The 11,862-nt window shown below is 54.3% G+C and overlaps 2 protein-coding genes and 1 non-coding gene across 3 annotated transcripts; 2 read left to right on the top strand and 1 right to left on the bottom strand.

The window, feature by feature from the left end:
- The first annotated feature begins 44 nt into the window (after positions 1–44).
- RPL12 (ribosomal protein L12) lies at positions 45–5,067 on the top strand. The gene is made up of 7 exons (XM_044453097.1): positions 45–198; positions 550–623; positions 1,693–1,791; positions 2,827–2,908; positions 3,526–3,612; positions 4,554–4,666; positions 4,788–5,067. The coding sequence occupies exons 1-7, from the start codon at positions 162–164 to the stop codon at positions 4,791–4,793; spliced, it is 498 nt and encodes a 165-aa protein (XP_044309032.1). The 5' UTR covers positions 45–161; the 3' UTR covers positions 4,794–5,067.
- LOC123035229 lies at positions 3,278–3,408 on the top strand. The gene has a single exon (XR_006416906.1). It is a non-coding gene; the product is annotated as a small nucleolar RNA SNORA65 (small nucleolar RNA).
- A 910-nt stretch (positions 5,068–5,977) lies between the features above and the next one.
- Positions 5,978–11,062, bottom strand: STPG3 (sperm-tail PG-rich repeat containing 3). Its single transcript, XM_044453063.1, has 7 exons — positions 10,968–11,062; positions 10,639–10,706; positions 9,466–9,609; positions 8,489–8,577; positions 7,168–7,279; positions 6,680–6,805; positions 5,978–6,111 (listed from the first exon to the last, which is right to left on the bottom strand). Exons 1-7 carry the CDS (start codon positions 11,060–11,062, stop codon positions 5,978–5,980), a joined length of 768 nt encoding a protein of 255 aa, XP_044308998.1.
- Positions 11,063–11,862: the final 800 nt, after the last annotated feature.

Here is an 11,862-nt window from a genome sequence, read left to right as displayed (position 1 = left end):
TTTCGCCGGTGAGTCCCGCGAGATTTCCCCTGGTATATCACGCGCGATCTCGACCCGGCGGACCTTTTTCCTGCCCCGTCTCCGGCTCGAGGTTGGGCCCTTCGGTCGTTGCATCCGCTGCCATCCGCGCCTGTACTTAGCCCGCCCCCCGCGCTGCCGCCATGCCGCCCAAGTTCGACCCCAACGAGATCAAAGTCGGTAGGTCTTGCGGCCGGAACGTCTGGCCATCGTGGCTAATGCGGGCGTCGGGCCCAAGGAGCGTCGCTGGACCGGCCTGTCCTTTAAGGCGCTGCGTGTCTGCAGGCTTCACACGTGTGAACGCCTCGCTCTTGTGTCCAGTGTGCATCTCAGGCTGTGTTCTCCAATCTATTCTCCGTTATGGGACCTTACGCTGGAGATTATTAAGATGTCTTTATTAATTTTTTAACGTTCCTTGTCAGCCTTGCTATCATCCAGACCAGGGTTGACCTGCTGCGGTGTCCATGTTTTGTCATTGGCATCCTTTGGCCCAGCACTGACTTGGTGCTTCATTTTGTTCCCTTCCCGCAGTGTACCTGAGATGCACCGGAGGTGAAGTTGGCGCCACGTCTGCTCTGGCTCCAAAAATCGGGCCTCTCGGCCTGGTGAGTTTCCTCTGATTGAACTAGTTTTCAGCTTTAGCCTGCATAATGCCATCGCTTCCTCTCCCTTCCACGAATCTTCAAAGCTAAATTGCTGTTTATTTGAGGCTTAATTTGGTGGCTGGGAAACATGGATGAGAAAGCTTGTCGATTGTCTAGGAAGCCTGGGCAGAAGTGTCCGCTTCAGTGGCTCTCTATGTGGTAACTTTTAAGGGGAAAAAAATCCTCAATCTGGTAAGGTAGGCTCTGGACATGTCTAGTGGGCTGGCCCTTGCCCTGGATGGCATTCTCCATAGTCCCATCCAGATTTGTGATAACTTTTTGTGGACTAGTAACTTCTCTAGGCCTGTGCGCAAAGCAGAGCTTTATTTTAGAGGGAATGTTCTTAGCTCATACTGGGCAATAGCAGAAGGCAGCTGGCGTGCGTGGAGGATACAGCCTTATTTATTTTTCGATTTTTTTATTCTGCCTTTTTCCTACAAAGGGCTCAAGGCAGCTTACATCTCCTCCTCCATCTTATCCCACAACAACAACCCTGTGAGGTGGGTTGGGCTGAGAGCCTGTGGCTGGCCATGAATGGTTAATAGTCACGATGGCTGTCTCCAGAGCTGCGGGCAGGGCACTCCACGGACCGACTGCTGGGGGTATGAGCAGGAAGGCGGTCTTGTGTTCCACTTGCGGGTGTCCTTGAGGCTCCTGCGTGGTCCGTCGGCAGGATGCTGAGCCCAAGAGGCTCCTAATCCAACCCGGGAAGGCTCTTTAGATTCTTTCAGAGAAAGTTTGTGCTTCCCACGTTGCTCACCTGACCAAGCCTTGACTCCATCGTGCTGGAGTGGCACGATGAGTCTTACGTTGGGCTCGGCCTTGGGAGATCTGATGGGTTCTGACTGCTGCTTGGCCACAGAGCTCCCTGGGAGGTTTGGAGCCGGCCACCGACTCCCAGCTTCATCCACCTCACAGGGTGGTTGTGAGGATGCAGTGGAGGAGGAAGGTTGCCTGCTTTCCTCGTGAGGGGGAAAGGGGGTGCGAGTAGGGAAGCGAACGGAATCGAGCCTGTGCGTTTTCTTCCCAGTCTCCCAAAAAGGTGGGGGATGACATTGCGAAGGCCACGGGCGACTGGAAAGGACTGAGGATCACCGTGAAACTGACCATCCAGAACAGGCAAGCGCAGGTACAGGCAACGCCGCAAGGGATGGCTCTGGTCAGTGCCTGCCCGGGCTCCCGAGAGCCCCTCCAGGCAGGCACTGCGGGCCGCGATCCCGGCAGGGTTGACTCAGCCCTTCATCCTTCCGAGGTCGATAAAATGAGTGCCACACGGCGTGCTGTGTGGGGGGTCTCTGGGGCCGGACCTCAGAAGTATGGCCCCTTGTGGGGAGGGGGCTGCGTGTGATCTCCCTGGGTTGCAGGGCTGTGTGGGTGAGGAGTGGGCTGTGAGCTTGGGGCACAGGGCTGCTGATGCATCTGTCTGCTTGGCATGATAGAAGGTGCTTGGAAAAAAGTGTCTCCCACTTCTCCTGAGCAGAGCACCGAACAATATGGGGGTTTTCTGTATCGCGCCTTTGGCGCTTTCAGGCCCCAGCATGTGCTGGCAAATTGGTTGAAGCAGTGACCTAAGTTTTTGCAGCATCCTGGTAAGGTAGGCCAGCTGCAGGTCGGCCCTCTGCTGCTGACTAGCAAAGGTGTCTGGCCCCACACAAGTTGGAATTGGCCGTGGTTGCATTTCTCTGCCTGGGACCTCCCCGTCTGGGCGAAGCTGTGCCTGCATCACTGCATCCTGTCAAGATAGGATGGTATTTTGGTACTGCGTGTTGGCTTTGCCATCTGCTCCTCTCCAGAGTGGAGTCCCTGTGGGGGTCTCCAAAAGGAGTGTCCTGCCCCCAAACGCAGAAAGGGCCGGCCCTTCCGCCTCGCAGCCACCCGCCGCTGTGTCTCTCTCCCCCCCAGGACTGGCACATTCCAGTGGTGAGCTCAGAGCAGCGCTCCCCCAACTTAGGAAGCAGGGCTCTTCCCTGACTGTGAGGAGTCCTGTGCCGAAAAGCTGGGGACACGATCCAGAGGGGAAAGGGTGTGCCCTTTCTCGGGCTCTGTTCCCCGGGAGGGCTTTTTCGCTTGCGCCCTCTCGCATGAAGGGAGGCGTGTCTTGGCTTGCAGGCTTTGGGTGCTGGTGCCCCACCACCATCTGATGACTCGCAATTTGGCTCTGCAGATCGAGGTGGTCCCCTCCGCCTCCGCCCTGATCATCAAAGCCCTGAAGGAACCGCCCCGGGACCGCAAGAAGCAAAAGAACAGTGAGTGTCTCATGGGGGCGGGGTCTTTGTCCATGGGGGTTGGACTCAGCCGGCTGCAGTGGACTCTTGGATTCCCAGAGACAAGGTCACAGCACAGGCAAATGGCCAGGTGCCAATGTTTTCGGCAGGTGAGGGGGCGGATAAGCAGGGGCAGTCAGTGCAGGCAGGGGTCCAAAACATAGCTAGGGCATCAGGCCCCTACGCAGTCCAGAAGAGGGTTCACTCAGCCCTGCCGTCAGGAGCGTGGGGCATCTCTCATCTGCATACGGTCAGGGAAGTAGGCCAGCGGACGCGGGAGCGGAAGAGCAGTGTTGCTTCCAGCTGTGGTGGGCAGACTGGAGGGTGCTCAACCCCTTTGTACACCAGCCACCCGCCACCGCGCAAGTCTGCGTTCAGCTGTGGCTTGTGCATTCCAGTGGTGAGCTGAGAGGAGCCCCCCGTTCTAGGAAACAGTGTTACTCTCTCCGTGGGTAACTCTGTGCCGCGAACTGGGAACACGGCCGGGACAAGGGGTCCTGCTCTCCTTTATGAGGGAGGGAGGGAGGGGCCTGTGACTTACTGTGGGTGGCACTGGTTGGGAGGCCCAGGAGACTGATGGCGTGCGCTCTCTGTTGCAGTCAAGCACAGCGGCAGTGTCAGCTTCGAAGAGATCGTCAACATTGCTCGGCAAATGAGGCACAGGTCCTTGGCCCGGGAGCTCTCAGGTACCAGTGGGGGCAGCCCTGGGGGCTGAGGGTGCAAGTGCCCTTTAGTGTACTTAGACCTGTTCCCTGGTCCAAAAGTTCCCCCCGAGGGATGTACGTATTTTTAGCAAGACGAGCCATTCCATGCTGGGGGCGGGGCGGGGGGAGTCTCAAAAGACATGGTACTCAAGGAAAATGGCAGGAAGGAGGAGGAAAACCGCAGGCTCCTTTCCGCAGGACTTGGGGCATGTCCTACTCCCCCTCCCGTCTCCCCCAGCACAGCCTCTTGCATAGGGTACTGGTGGTGCAAGTTGCGTCTGCGGCGTTGCTGCATGCGCATCTGTTGCTCATCCAGTGAGCTGGGCCCTGCCCTCCAGACGCTCAGGCGGTTGCCTCACAGTCCCTTTTATGGGTCCATCCAGGCCAATATCGGGCTGGTTTTGGCATAATCCATTGGCCGTCCTTGCATGGTCTGAGCAGCAGCAGCAGCGCTCCCCAGCTTGAGGCTCTCCAGAGGGCAAGAGCAGCCGTGGATGTGCCCGGAGCTGATTGCCAGGGCCCTGGTGCTCTTCTGATGCATTGGACCGCTGGCCAGGAGCTGGGGGAGCTGCACTCCCGGCCCATCCCGGGGGCCCCAGAGAGGGAAGGGTGCTCTGAGAAGTGGCTCTGATTGGGCCTGCCTGAGGAGGTCCCACTGGTCTCCTGGGACAGCCTGCCGTCAGCCCAGGGCTCGTCAGGGTACGCTTGTGTCCTTGGGGGACCAGAGTGGGCTACTGGCTCGCCAGACAAGCAGCATGCTTGCCGAAGGGACAGAGACCTGCCCAGAGGCACAGTCCACTGTGCCCCCCCCCCGAAACAAGGCTCACAAGGATTGCACCCACATTAGAGCTGGGTGGGGGGTCGTTCCACTGCTTGTAGTGCATGGGGATAACAGGAGGAGCCTCTTCTTGCCTACCCTGTAGGGACCATCAAGGAGATCCTGGGAACCGCCCAGTCTGTTGGCTGCAGTATCGATGGCAGGCACCCCCATGACGTCATAGATGACATCAACAGTGGGGCAGTTGAATGTCCGGCGGTGAGTGCCTAAATCCCGCCCCCGGGGTCTCCGTTCCCCCCCCCCCCCCCGTGTTGCTCCAGGGAACTGGCTGGTCTTACAACCAGCACCCAAGCGTGTCCTTTCCTTCCCTTCCCCACAGAGCTAAGGCTGCTGCCCGAATGGACTCGACTGCAGTTTCTGTATCATGAATCTCGGCAATAGCAATTAAAAATAAGCTGTTGGTCTGGTTCTTCATGCGTGGAGGTCTGTCTCATCTTCTGGGTCCTTCCCTCGTGGTCCACCCCTTTCTTGGATGCGTTAGGATGATCGCGCATAAGAAATCCGGGACTTGAGAGGATGCCTCTTTGGGTTGCCTCACCTGATGTGTATATCCTTCACGTTAAAAATAAAACTTCAGACTGGAAGTTTAAAAATGTAAACTTGAGACCTGGAGTGTGAATTGCCAATATCCCCTTGTTCAAGTTGCATTTTTATTTTTTTCTTCACGCCTGGAGTTGCTTTCTGCCTGCTCCTCAGGGCTCGCATTCTTAAAATTTGTAGATGGGGCTGAGAAATGGGGCACACGAGAGTATTGGGCTGGGTTGCCTATTGGCATTTTTACTGTAATGGCTGCCCGGAGCATGATGCAGTTTGGCGGCCTTTAAAACAAATGTGGTAAATACCACCTGATAGATCCAGGTTGGAGTCTCCACTCGACCATGAACCTTCCTGGAAGACCTGGCCAGCTGCTGCTTCTCCAGATAAAATGTGAAAAGAATTTTACATTCCGTTTGTTACACACCGTGGAAGAAAGGTGGCCGATGCATGTAACAAACGGAACGGGGGACACCTTCCTCATATCTCAGAAGGCCCAGGAATCCTTTCTCTGCAATTGCAGCGGTCACATGAGCTGGCTCTCCAAACCCCCCCTTAAACCTTCAGCAGGAAGATGGGACTCTTGTGCTCTTTGGATGCTTTGTCCTGCAGCCCTCATGATCTCTCGTCAGTCAGGTGGGGGTTGATGGGAGCTGTAGAATACAAGGTTTATAAGGCTGCCAGTTGCCTGGCGTCTCCAGAGGGTTCTCCCCGCCGCTGGTGGAGCAAGGTCTTCCTTTCCACCCAGCCAGAAGGTTCTGCTTGAGCATTCCTTCTTCCTGCAGAGGTTCTGATACTTGGTTCTTTTTATACATTTGGAGTTGCCGGGGCCGTGCTGATGTCTAGACGACTTAAAGAGCAGGAGGGGAAGTGCTCTCTTTTTTTAAAACAGTTCATTTTGCACATTTGTTACAAGGTCTGCTTCGGGAACGTTCCACTGAGCAGGTGCGCTGTGTTGCGCTGCGCTGCTGTGCGTCACACGGTCGAAAACGGCCCCGTCTCGTGCTTCTTGGGCCGCCTCACGCCTTGGATGTAGAAGCTGGGGGAGCTGGGCAGGCGGGCGTTGTGTGCCCGCGCCACATTGTAAGTCCCTGGACCGGGAGTGCCCCCTGCAGGGGTGAGGGCAGCACGTGAGGCTCAGGGCTGGGCTGGCCGGGCATCCATGTGCAAAACACGCTGGCTGGGGGCTCTGGAGTGACCCTCAAACTACCAAAACAAAAAATAGCTCCTGGAAGCTTGCCTAAGCTGGCTGGCCGACAGGTTCTCTGGCCTACGGCTTCCACTTGCCCAGAGTTGCTGTGGGTGGGAGGGGATGGAGCCTTCCAGGGGAATCCCAGGAGGGCTGGACTTGGTTCCTCGGCCTGACCCATGCGAGCCCCTTTAGCTTTGCTTCTAAAGCCATCGGGGCTTTCGAGTTCGCCCGGATCAGCTTTACTGCAGGGGTGAGTAACTCATGGGCCTCCGAGTGCTTTCCCTACCTCTGAGGGCTGTTAATGTACCCATGGATGTTCCCCACTTGGCCGCCTGGCGCTTGGCTTCCCTCCACAAGCCCTGCCTCTTAACCTGGATGCCCCCGGAGTCGTGGGGCAGGGAAGGTGCCTCAAGGAGAGCAGCTTGCGGGACACCTGTAGAAATGGTGGCCTCGTCACCACCGTTATGGTCTCCAGCCTTCCTCACCTTTGTGGGCCCACCTGTGCCCTTTGAGTGGTACGGGGCTGATGATGTAGGAGGGCGATTTCTGTAGCACGTACTTGTAGGCACGCTCCGTGTCATATTTATTGGGTGCCGGATCATTCAGAGTCTCTAGTGAAAAGGGAAGGGGGCAAGAGTTGAAACAGTCAGTGTCTCCAGGACCAGAGATCGAGGGAAACAGCATGGAGTCTGTTTGTTGTCGGGAGGCTGGCATCCTAAAATGGTGTCCTTGATTTGGCAAGCCAGCAGTCAGGTGAGAACAGGCAGCAACCTTTGCTCATGTCTTTTCCTTCCTGGAGGAGGCAAGGATTGGGCCCAGAGGGAGGGGATGGGGAAACTGGAGGAGGACCCCACCCTCATGAAGGCTTCCGCCTTGTGAAACCAAGAGTGGCAAGAGTTGCTAAACCGCCACCTTGGTCCCCTGGCTGCAGTGGTTTCCCTGGAAGGGGAGCCGGCCTTTGGTGCTTGCTCACCTTTGTTGACGAAAGAGAACTCGCCCTTGTGGCCGATGGTGAAATTTGGGCTGTTGGGCCTGTTGACGAGTTGGGATCCTAGAGGCTGGCCGTAGTGGAAAGGAGACGGCCACTGCAAAGAACAGGTGCAAGAGCTGAAACAGAGCTGTCCTGTGCGGAGAGAGCCACGGAAAAGAGGTGACAGTGGGGCCGTTCCACCAGCAGCTCTGCCAAAAGACTCAATTTTGCCTCTTCCCTCCGTATCCCCTTTTCCTTGTGTGTTGCACTTCGTGCAAGCTCCTGGAACCTTTGGACTGAGAAGCAAGGTGCCAAGCATTTAAAAAGATTAAAGTACACCAAGAAAGGCTCAAGTTCAAATCTCTGCTCAGCCACAGAATTTGTGTCTTCATGTCAGTCACTTGCATGGTAGTTAGCATAAAATGGGAACATGAATTATGTACACTATTCTGGGCTCCTTGAAGGAAGGGTGACCGAAAATAAAACATTTTCCAGTTACTACATTTCTGTGACAGCCAAATGCTAAAACTCTGGTCCATTAAGAAAGCCACCATAAAAACCACACTTTTTCATTATTAGTTGTAATGAATTGTCCTGTTTTAAGAGTATTTTAGGCATGTAATGTAAAGGCATAATAAGATGTAATGTTCAAGCTTTTAAAGGGTTTATGAAAAAATCGACCACTTGCAACTGGGCAAGTCTATAAAGGAGGTGAGAACTTGGATGGAATTACAGTGCTGCAGAACCTGTGGTCCAAAGTACCAGCTCTAGCTGTCTTGGCCTCTGAACCCTTTCCGGGTTTCCCAGAGGACAATGTTCCTTTCCCTGGAACTCCCATTTCCCCCAGACTAGCATTCCCATGGTGGTTTCCCAGTTTCTGTGCCGCATTCTGAATGAAATACGGTTGAAAGGCCTCTTCCAAACCCTTCATTGCTGCCTATCAGTTTTGAGCTAAAGGGCTTTTAGTATTTTAGCCCCTCCTGTTTTGGGACCACAGAGCTGCTGACGGGGGGGGTGGGGGGGAGTTGTACGGCCCTTTGGGGCCCATTATGGAGGTCGTCATGTGAAAATGCACTTCAAAGCTATCCACAGTTGTCTTTCTTCCTCTTGGAGGAATTAGGTGGGTTGTGGCCCTGAGACCCGTCTCAAAGTGGGCCACTGGACCAGTGATGGTCCCTGGACCACGGTTTGAGCAACTCTTAAGTAAGCAGACTCGGCAGCCACGGGATCACAAGGAAAATGTTCTGCTCTTCTGTAATGTGCCTAGCACAGCCCTCCACCCACACCTTCCTCTGGTCCGAAGGGGGCTCCGCTCCGCACATACATTCGTTTCATGGGCAAAATCCACTTTCCTGATGAATGGGTTCTTGCTGAGAAACCAGGATTTCTGCCAGGCGCGACACCCTCCGCCATCTAGAAAAATCAGAGGGACCACTCATTTCGTGATTTAAACACTACCTCTTGGGGAAAAACCAAGGCTGCATAAAAAATATACAATAAAGCAAAGATAAACCCTGTAAAACAAGACTAAAATCAAAATGAATTATTAGAACCAGGTATGACTCAATGCACACAGGCACCCAGGAAAGCAGGAGGGGGTTGCTCAGACTGCGTGACTGAATTTGGCCACCTGGGACTCTCCAAAGTATTACTGCAATCACTGCTCAATTTCTGTTTTCCTGTTTTGGTGCACTTTTACAAGCAGGACAAGGTTTGAGCTACAATATGCAAGTCTTTTGGGACTCCTCCTCTTCCCCTTCAGCCCCTGGACTGCAACCCTCCAGAACTGCCAGAATGGATTACCATAAAGCTTAGCTTGGATGTAGACCAAGCTAAACACAACTTCAGAGCTCATGTGAAGGCCTGTAATTGGGGATGGGGGGATAAGCACAGACTAGGTGGTTCCACCAGCAGGGGCCAACATGGAGAAGACCCTGTCTCCCAGGTCTGCCTGCGTATTAGCTTTGACATGCTGGCACACAAGCAGTGCCTCCAAGGTTCACCTCAGAGTTCAGGCAGCGAGGCGAAGCGATTGCAGAGTGGTGGGGACTGCCTTGAGACTTCCGAAAGGATCGAGTGCTGGTGCCTGATTTCAGGAGCCCTTTGGCAAGATGCCCCCAGCAGTAACTCTCCACTAGCAAGATGACCTCCTCACCACTGTGGTGCTCATGTCTGGACTTGCTCGTCATCCTCCCCAGAAGAGCAGGTGGCATCTCAAGCAGTGTCCAGGGGGCTGCTGAGGTCTCCTTGGAGAGTGCCCCAGCCTGGCATTTCAGACAGGAGGGCTGGCCCTGCCCCTACCTCTAGGGGGCGTCTTCCACCCAAAGGTGTAGGAGGGTGCACCAGTTTCTCTGCAGGTCAAGTTAGGGGGACCATAAGCTGCTGGCCCAGGGCTGTCTATGTTCACCGTCAGCTGCAGCCGGCCTTCAGGTTTTGCTTGAGATCCTAAAGCAAGCAAAAATAACACACTCCACTGATTTAGCAATGGACCACTGGGGGTCTTACAAGATCACTGAGCCAGAGACCTGGGAGGGGATCCAGGCGAGTGGGCTTCCAATGGCCTCTCCTGCAGAGGGACTGGCTGGCTCTGATGCCTTTAACAGCAGCGTGAAGAAGAGAACGAGAGCTGTTAAAGGTGCAGGAGCAGGGGATGATGGGAGGACCTGGCACTCTGCCAACTAGCAGGGCAAAAGCTGCGCCTGGGCTGTTAGGGTGTTAATGTGTTAAGGCACATTAATAACATCAGGATACTTCTCCCTCTTTCCTCCTCCTCGGTGGGTTCCGTGTACTGTTTAGAAAAACAGCGAGTCAGAAAGGGCCTCCCAGGCCATCTAGTCTGACTTCTGGCACCAGCCGGCTCCGCTCACGACATGCCCACCATGTGGATGTCCGGCCTATCCTTGAACACCCGCACCGATGGGGCCTCAACCACCTCCTGTGGAAGCCCATTCCACACCCTCGGGGTCCCGACTGTCAGCAAGTGCTTTATCTACAACCCGTGTTGCATAATGCTTAGGGTGCCACCCTGGGGAAACCTGGATTCTAATCCCCTCTCAGGCACGATCCATGAAGCTCGCTGGGTGACCCTGGGCCAATTCCTCACTCTCCATCTAGCCCAGCTTGTGTGGATGAAACAAGGAGGATGAGATCAACTCGTTTGGATTCCTCGCCAGAGGAGAAAGGACAGAGCATAAATGTAATTCTGAATTAAGTTATCAATGGGCTGAAAAAGAGGAGCAACCACAGAGAAATCTTGCCTCTGCACTCCCAACAAGTGCCCGATCAGAGCCTGGAAGGCTCCTCTCTGGAGGACGGCAGCATTGCCTCAAAATCCACTGGGATTGCTATGCTTGCGCAACAATCACACACCTATGTGAGCAAGACTTCCACCTTGCCACGCCATCTGTATTCCTCATTGGCCACTCCGGAGACAATGGAGCAGGGGGGAAACGGGTGTTACTTGGGCCCACTTACTGCTCTGTCTCCCGGAGTAGATCTCGGGGAAGAGTGGAGGGGCGCTCTTTTCTCTGCTTTGCAGACCCCTGGAAACAAAGCACAAAGACCTTCAGGTCAAAGGGCTTTCCTCATAAGAAGAGGACACATGGCCACAGCTTCGAGGCACAGTGTGCCGTGTCTGCAGCCAGAACTTAAAGCAGCTTATCCATCGTGTGGAGCCCAGAACTTGCTCTCCCGACGGACTTGCTTGATTGCTGTATTTTCATGGGCACTGGATGCAGGAAGCTGGGTGCGCCCTTTCAGGGCGGCCATCCATCTCGAATCTCCTCCTGTTACCATTATCGTACCTCTTGGAGCAGAATGGTGTTTTGGATCCCCACTTCTGGCTGCGGTCCAGGTACAGCTGAGCCATGAACTTAATGTGTTTCTGCTGGGACTCCATTGCCGATGTTGACCACCTTCCCTGTCCCCAGCTGCAGAAATGGCTGCCAGCGTTGTGTGACATCAGTGGGTTCCATTGTTCCGAAGCTTTCTGGGTTCTGTGAGGCTTGTGGGCACCCGCTTTAGTATATGGGAGACCATGATGGCCAGGCTTCCTTTCAGGGTAAAATCCAGGCAGAGCAGCCGACAAGCCGTGTTCCGTGCCAACCAGTTGTCTTTGCCTCATGCTGACGCTGTGCATGGAAGCTCTCCGAGAGGCCCCGTTCAGCTCTTGTGAAATCCAGGTTGCTGCTTCCATCTCATATGAAAGTACAATAAGCAATACCAAAACGTCAAAGGTAAGAATTAAAGTCAGTATTGGACTGGGAGTGCAGCTGAACATGTTGGCTTGAGGACGAAGGAGAACCACTTGTCTGTGAAGCCCCCAGGGTGACTCTGGACCAGTCACTTGCACTCAGTCTAAGCTGCCTTGCAGGGTGGATGCTGGGAGACAATGGAATTGTGTAGACCACCTTGGGCTCCCCATAAGAGGGAAAGAGGCCTGATGGGAAGGTAATGATCATAATGTGTAGGATCCAGCCTGAAAATGACTCATTCACACTCCCAGCCCTACATATTTGTTTTGGCGCCAGGCAAAAACATTCCTTTTTAGTACTCCTTAAAATAATTGAGCTTCCCCTCCATTTCACTACTTGCTATGATGGTAAGTTTTGTAAGGTTTAAAAATTGGCTTATGAATTGTATTGTCTTTTTATTGTTATACATCTTTATACTTTTGATTGTAAGCTGCCCTGAGACTTC

The sequence above is a fragment of the Varanus komodoensis genome, unplaced genomic scaffold (genome assembly GCF_004798865.1).
Source record: "Varanus komodoensis strain SLA01 unplaced genomic scaffold, ASM479886v1 scaffold77, whole genome shotgun sequence".
NCBI lineage: Eukaryota > Metazoa > Chordata > Lepidosauria > Squamata > Varanidae > Varanus > Varanus komodoensis.
This window is presented reverse-complemented; position numbering and strand designations above follow the sequence as displayed.

What these genes read in the sequence shown, in the direction of transcription:
- RPL12 (XM_044453097.1), top strand. Translation starts at nt 162, where the DNA reads ATGCCGCCCAAGTTCGACCCCAACGAGATCAAAGTCG. An exon ending in CCCCAACGAGATCAAAGTCG is followed by an intron (nt 199 to 549) that starts GTAGGTCTTGCG and finishes CCCTTCCCGCAG; the next exon opens with TGTACCTGAGATGCACCGGA. An exon ending in AAATCGGGCCTCTCGGCCTG is followed by an intron (nt 624 to 1,692) that starts GTGAGTTTCCTC and finishes TTTTCTTCCCAG; the next exon opens with TCTCCCAAAAAGGTGGGGGA.
- STPG3 (XM_044453063.1), bottom strand. Translation starts at nt 11,062, where the DNA reads ATGGAGTCCCAGCAGAAACACATTAAGTTCATGGCTCAGCTGTACCTG. An exon ending in CTACTCCGGGAGACAGAGCA is followed by an intron (nt 9,610 to 10,638) that starts GTAAGTGGGCCC and finishes TGCTTGCTTTAG; the next exon opens with GATCTCAAGCAAAACCTGAA. An exon ending in ATTTTGCCCATGAAACGAAT is followed by an intron (nt 7,280 to 8,488) that starts GTATGTGCGGAG and finishes TGTTCTTTGCAG; the next exon opens with TGGCCGTCTCCTTTCCACTA.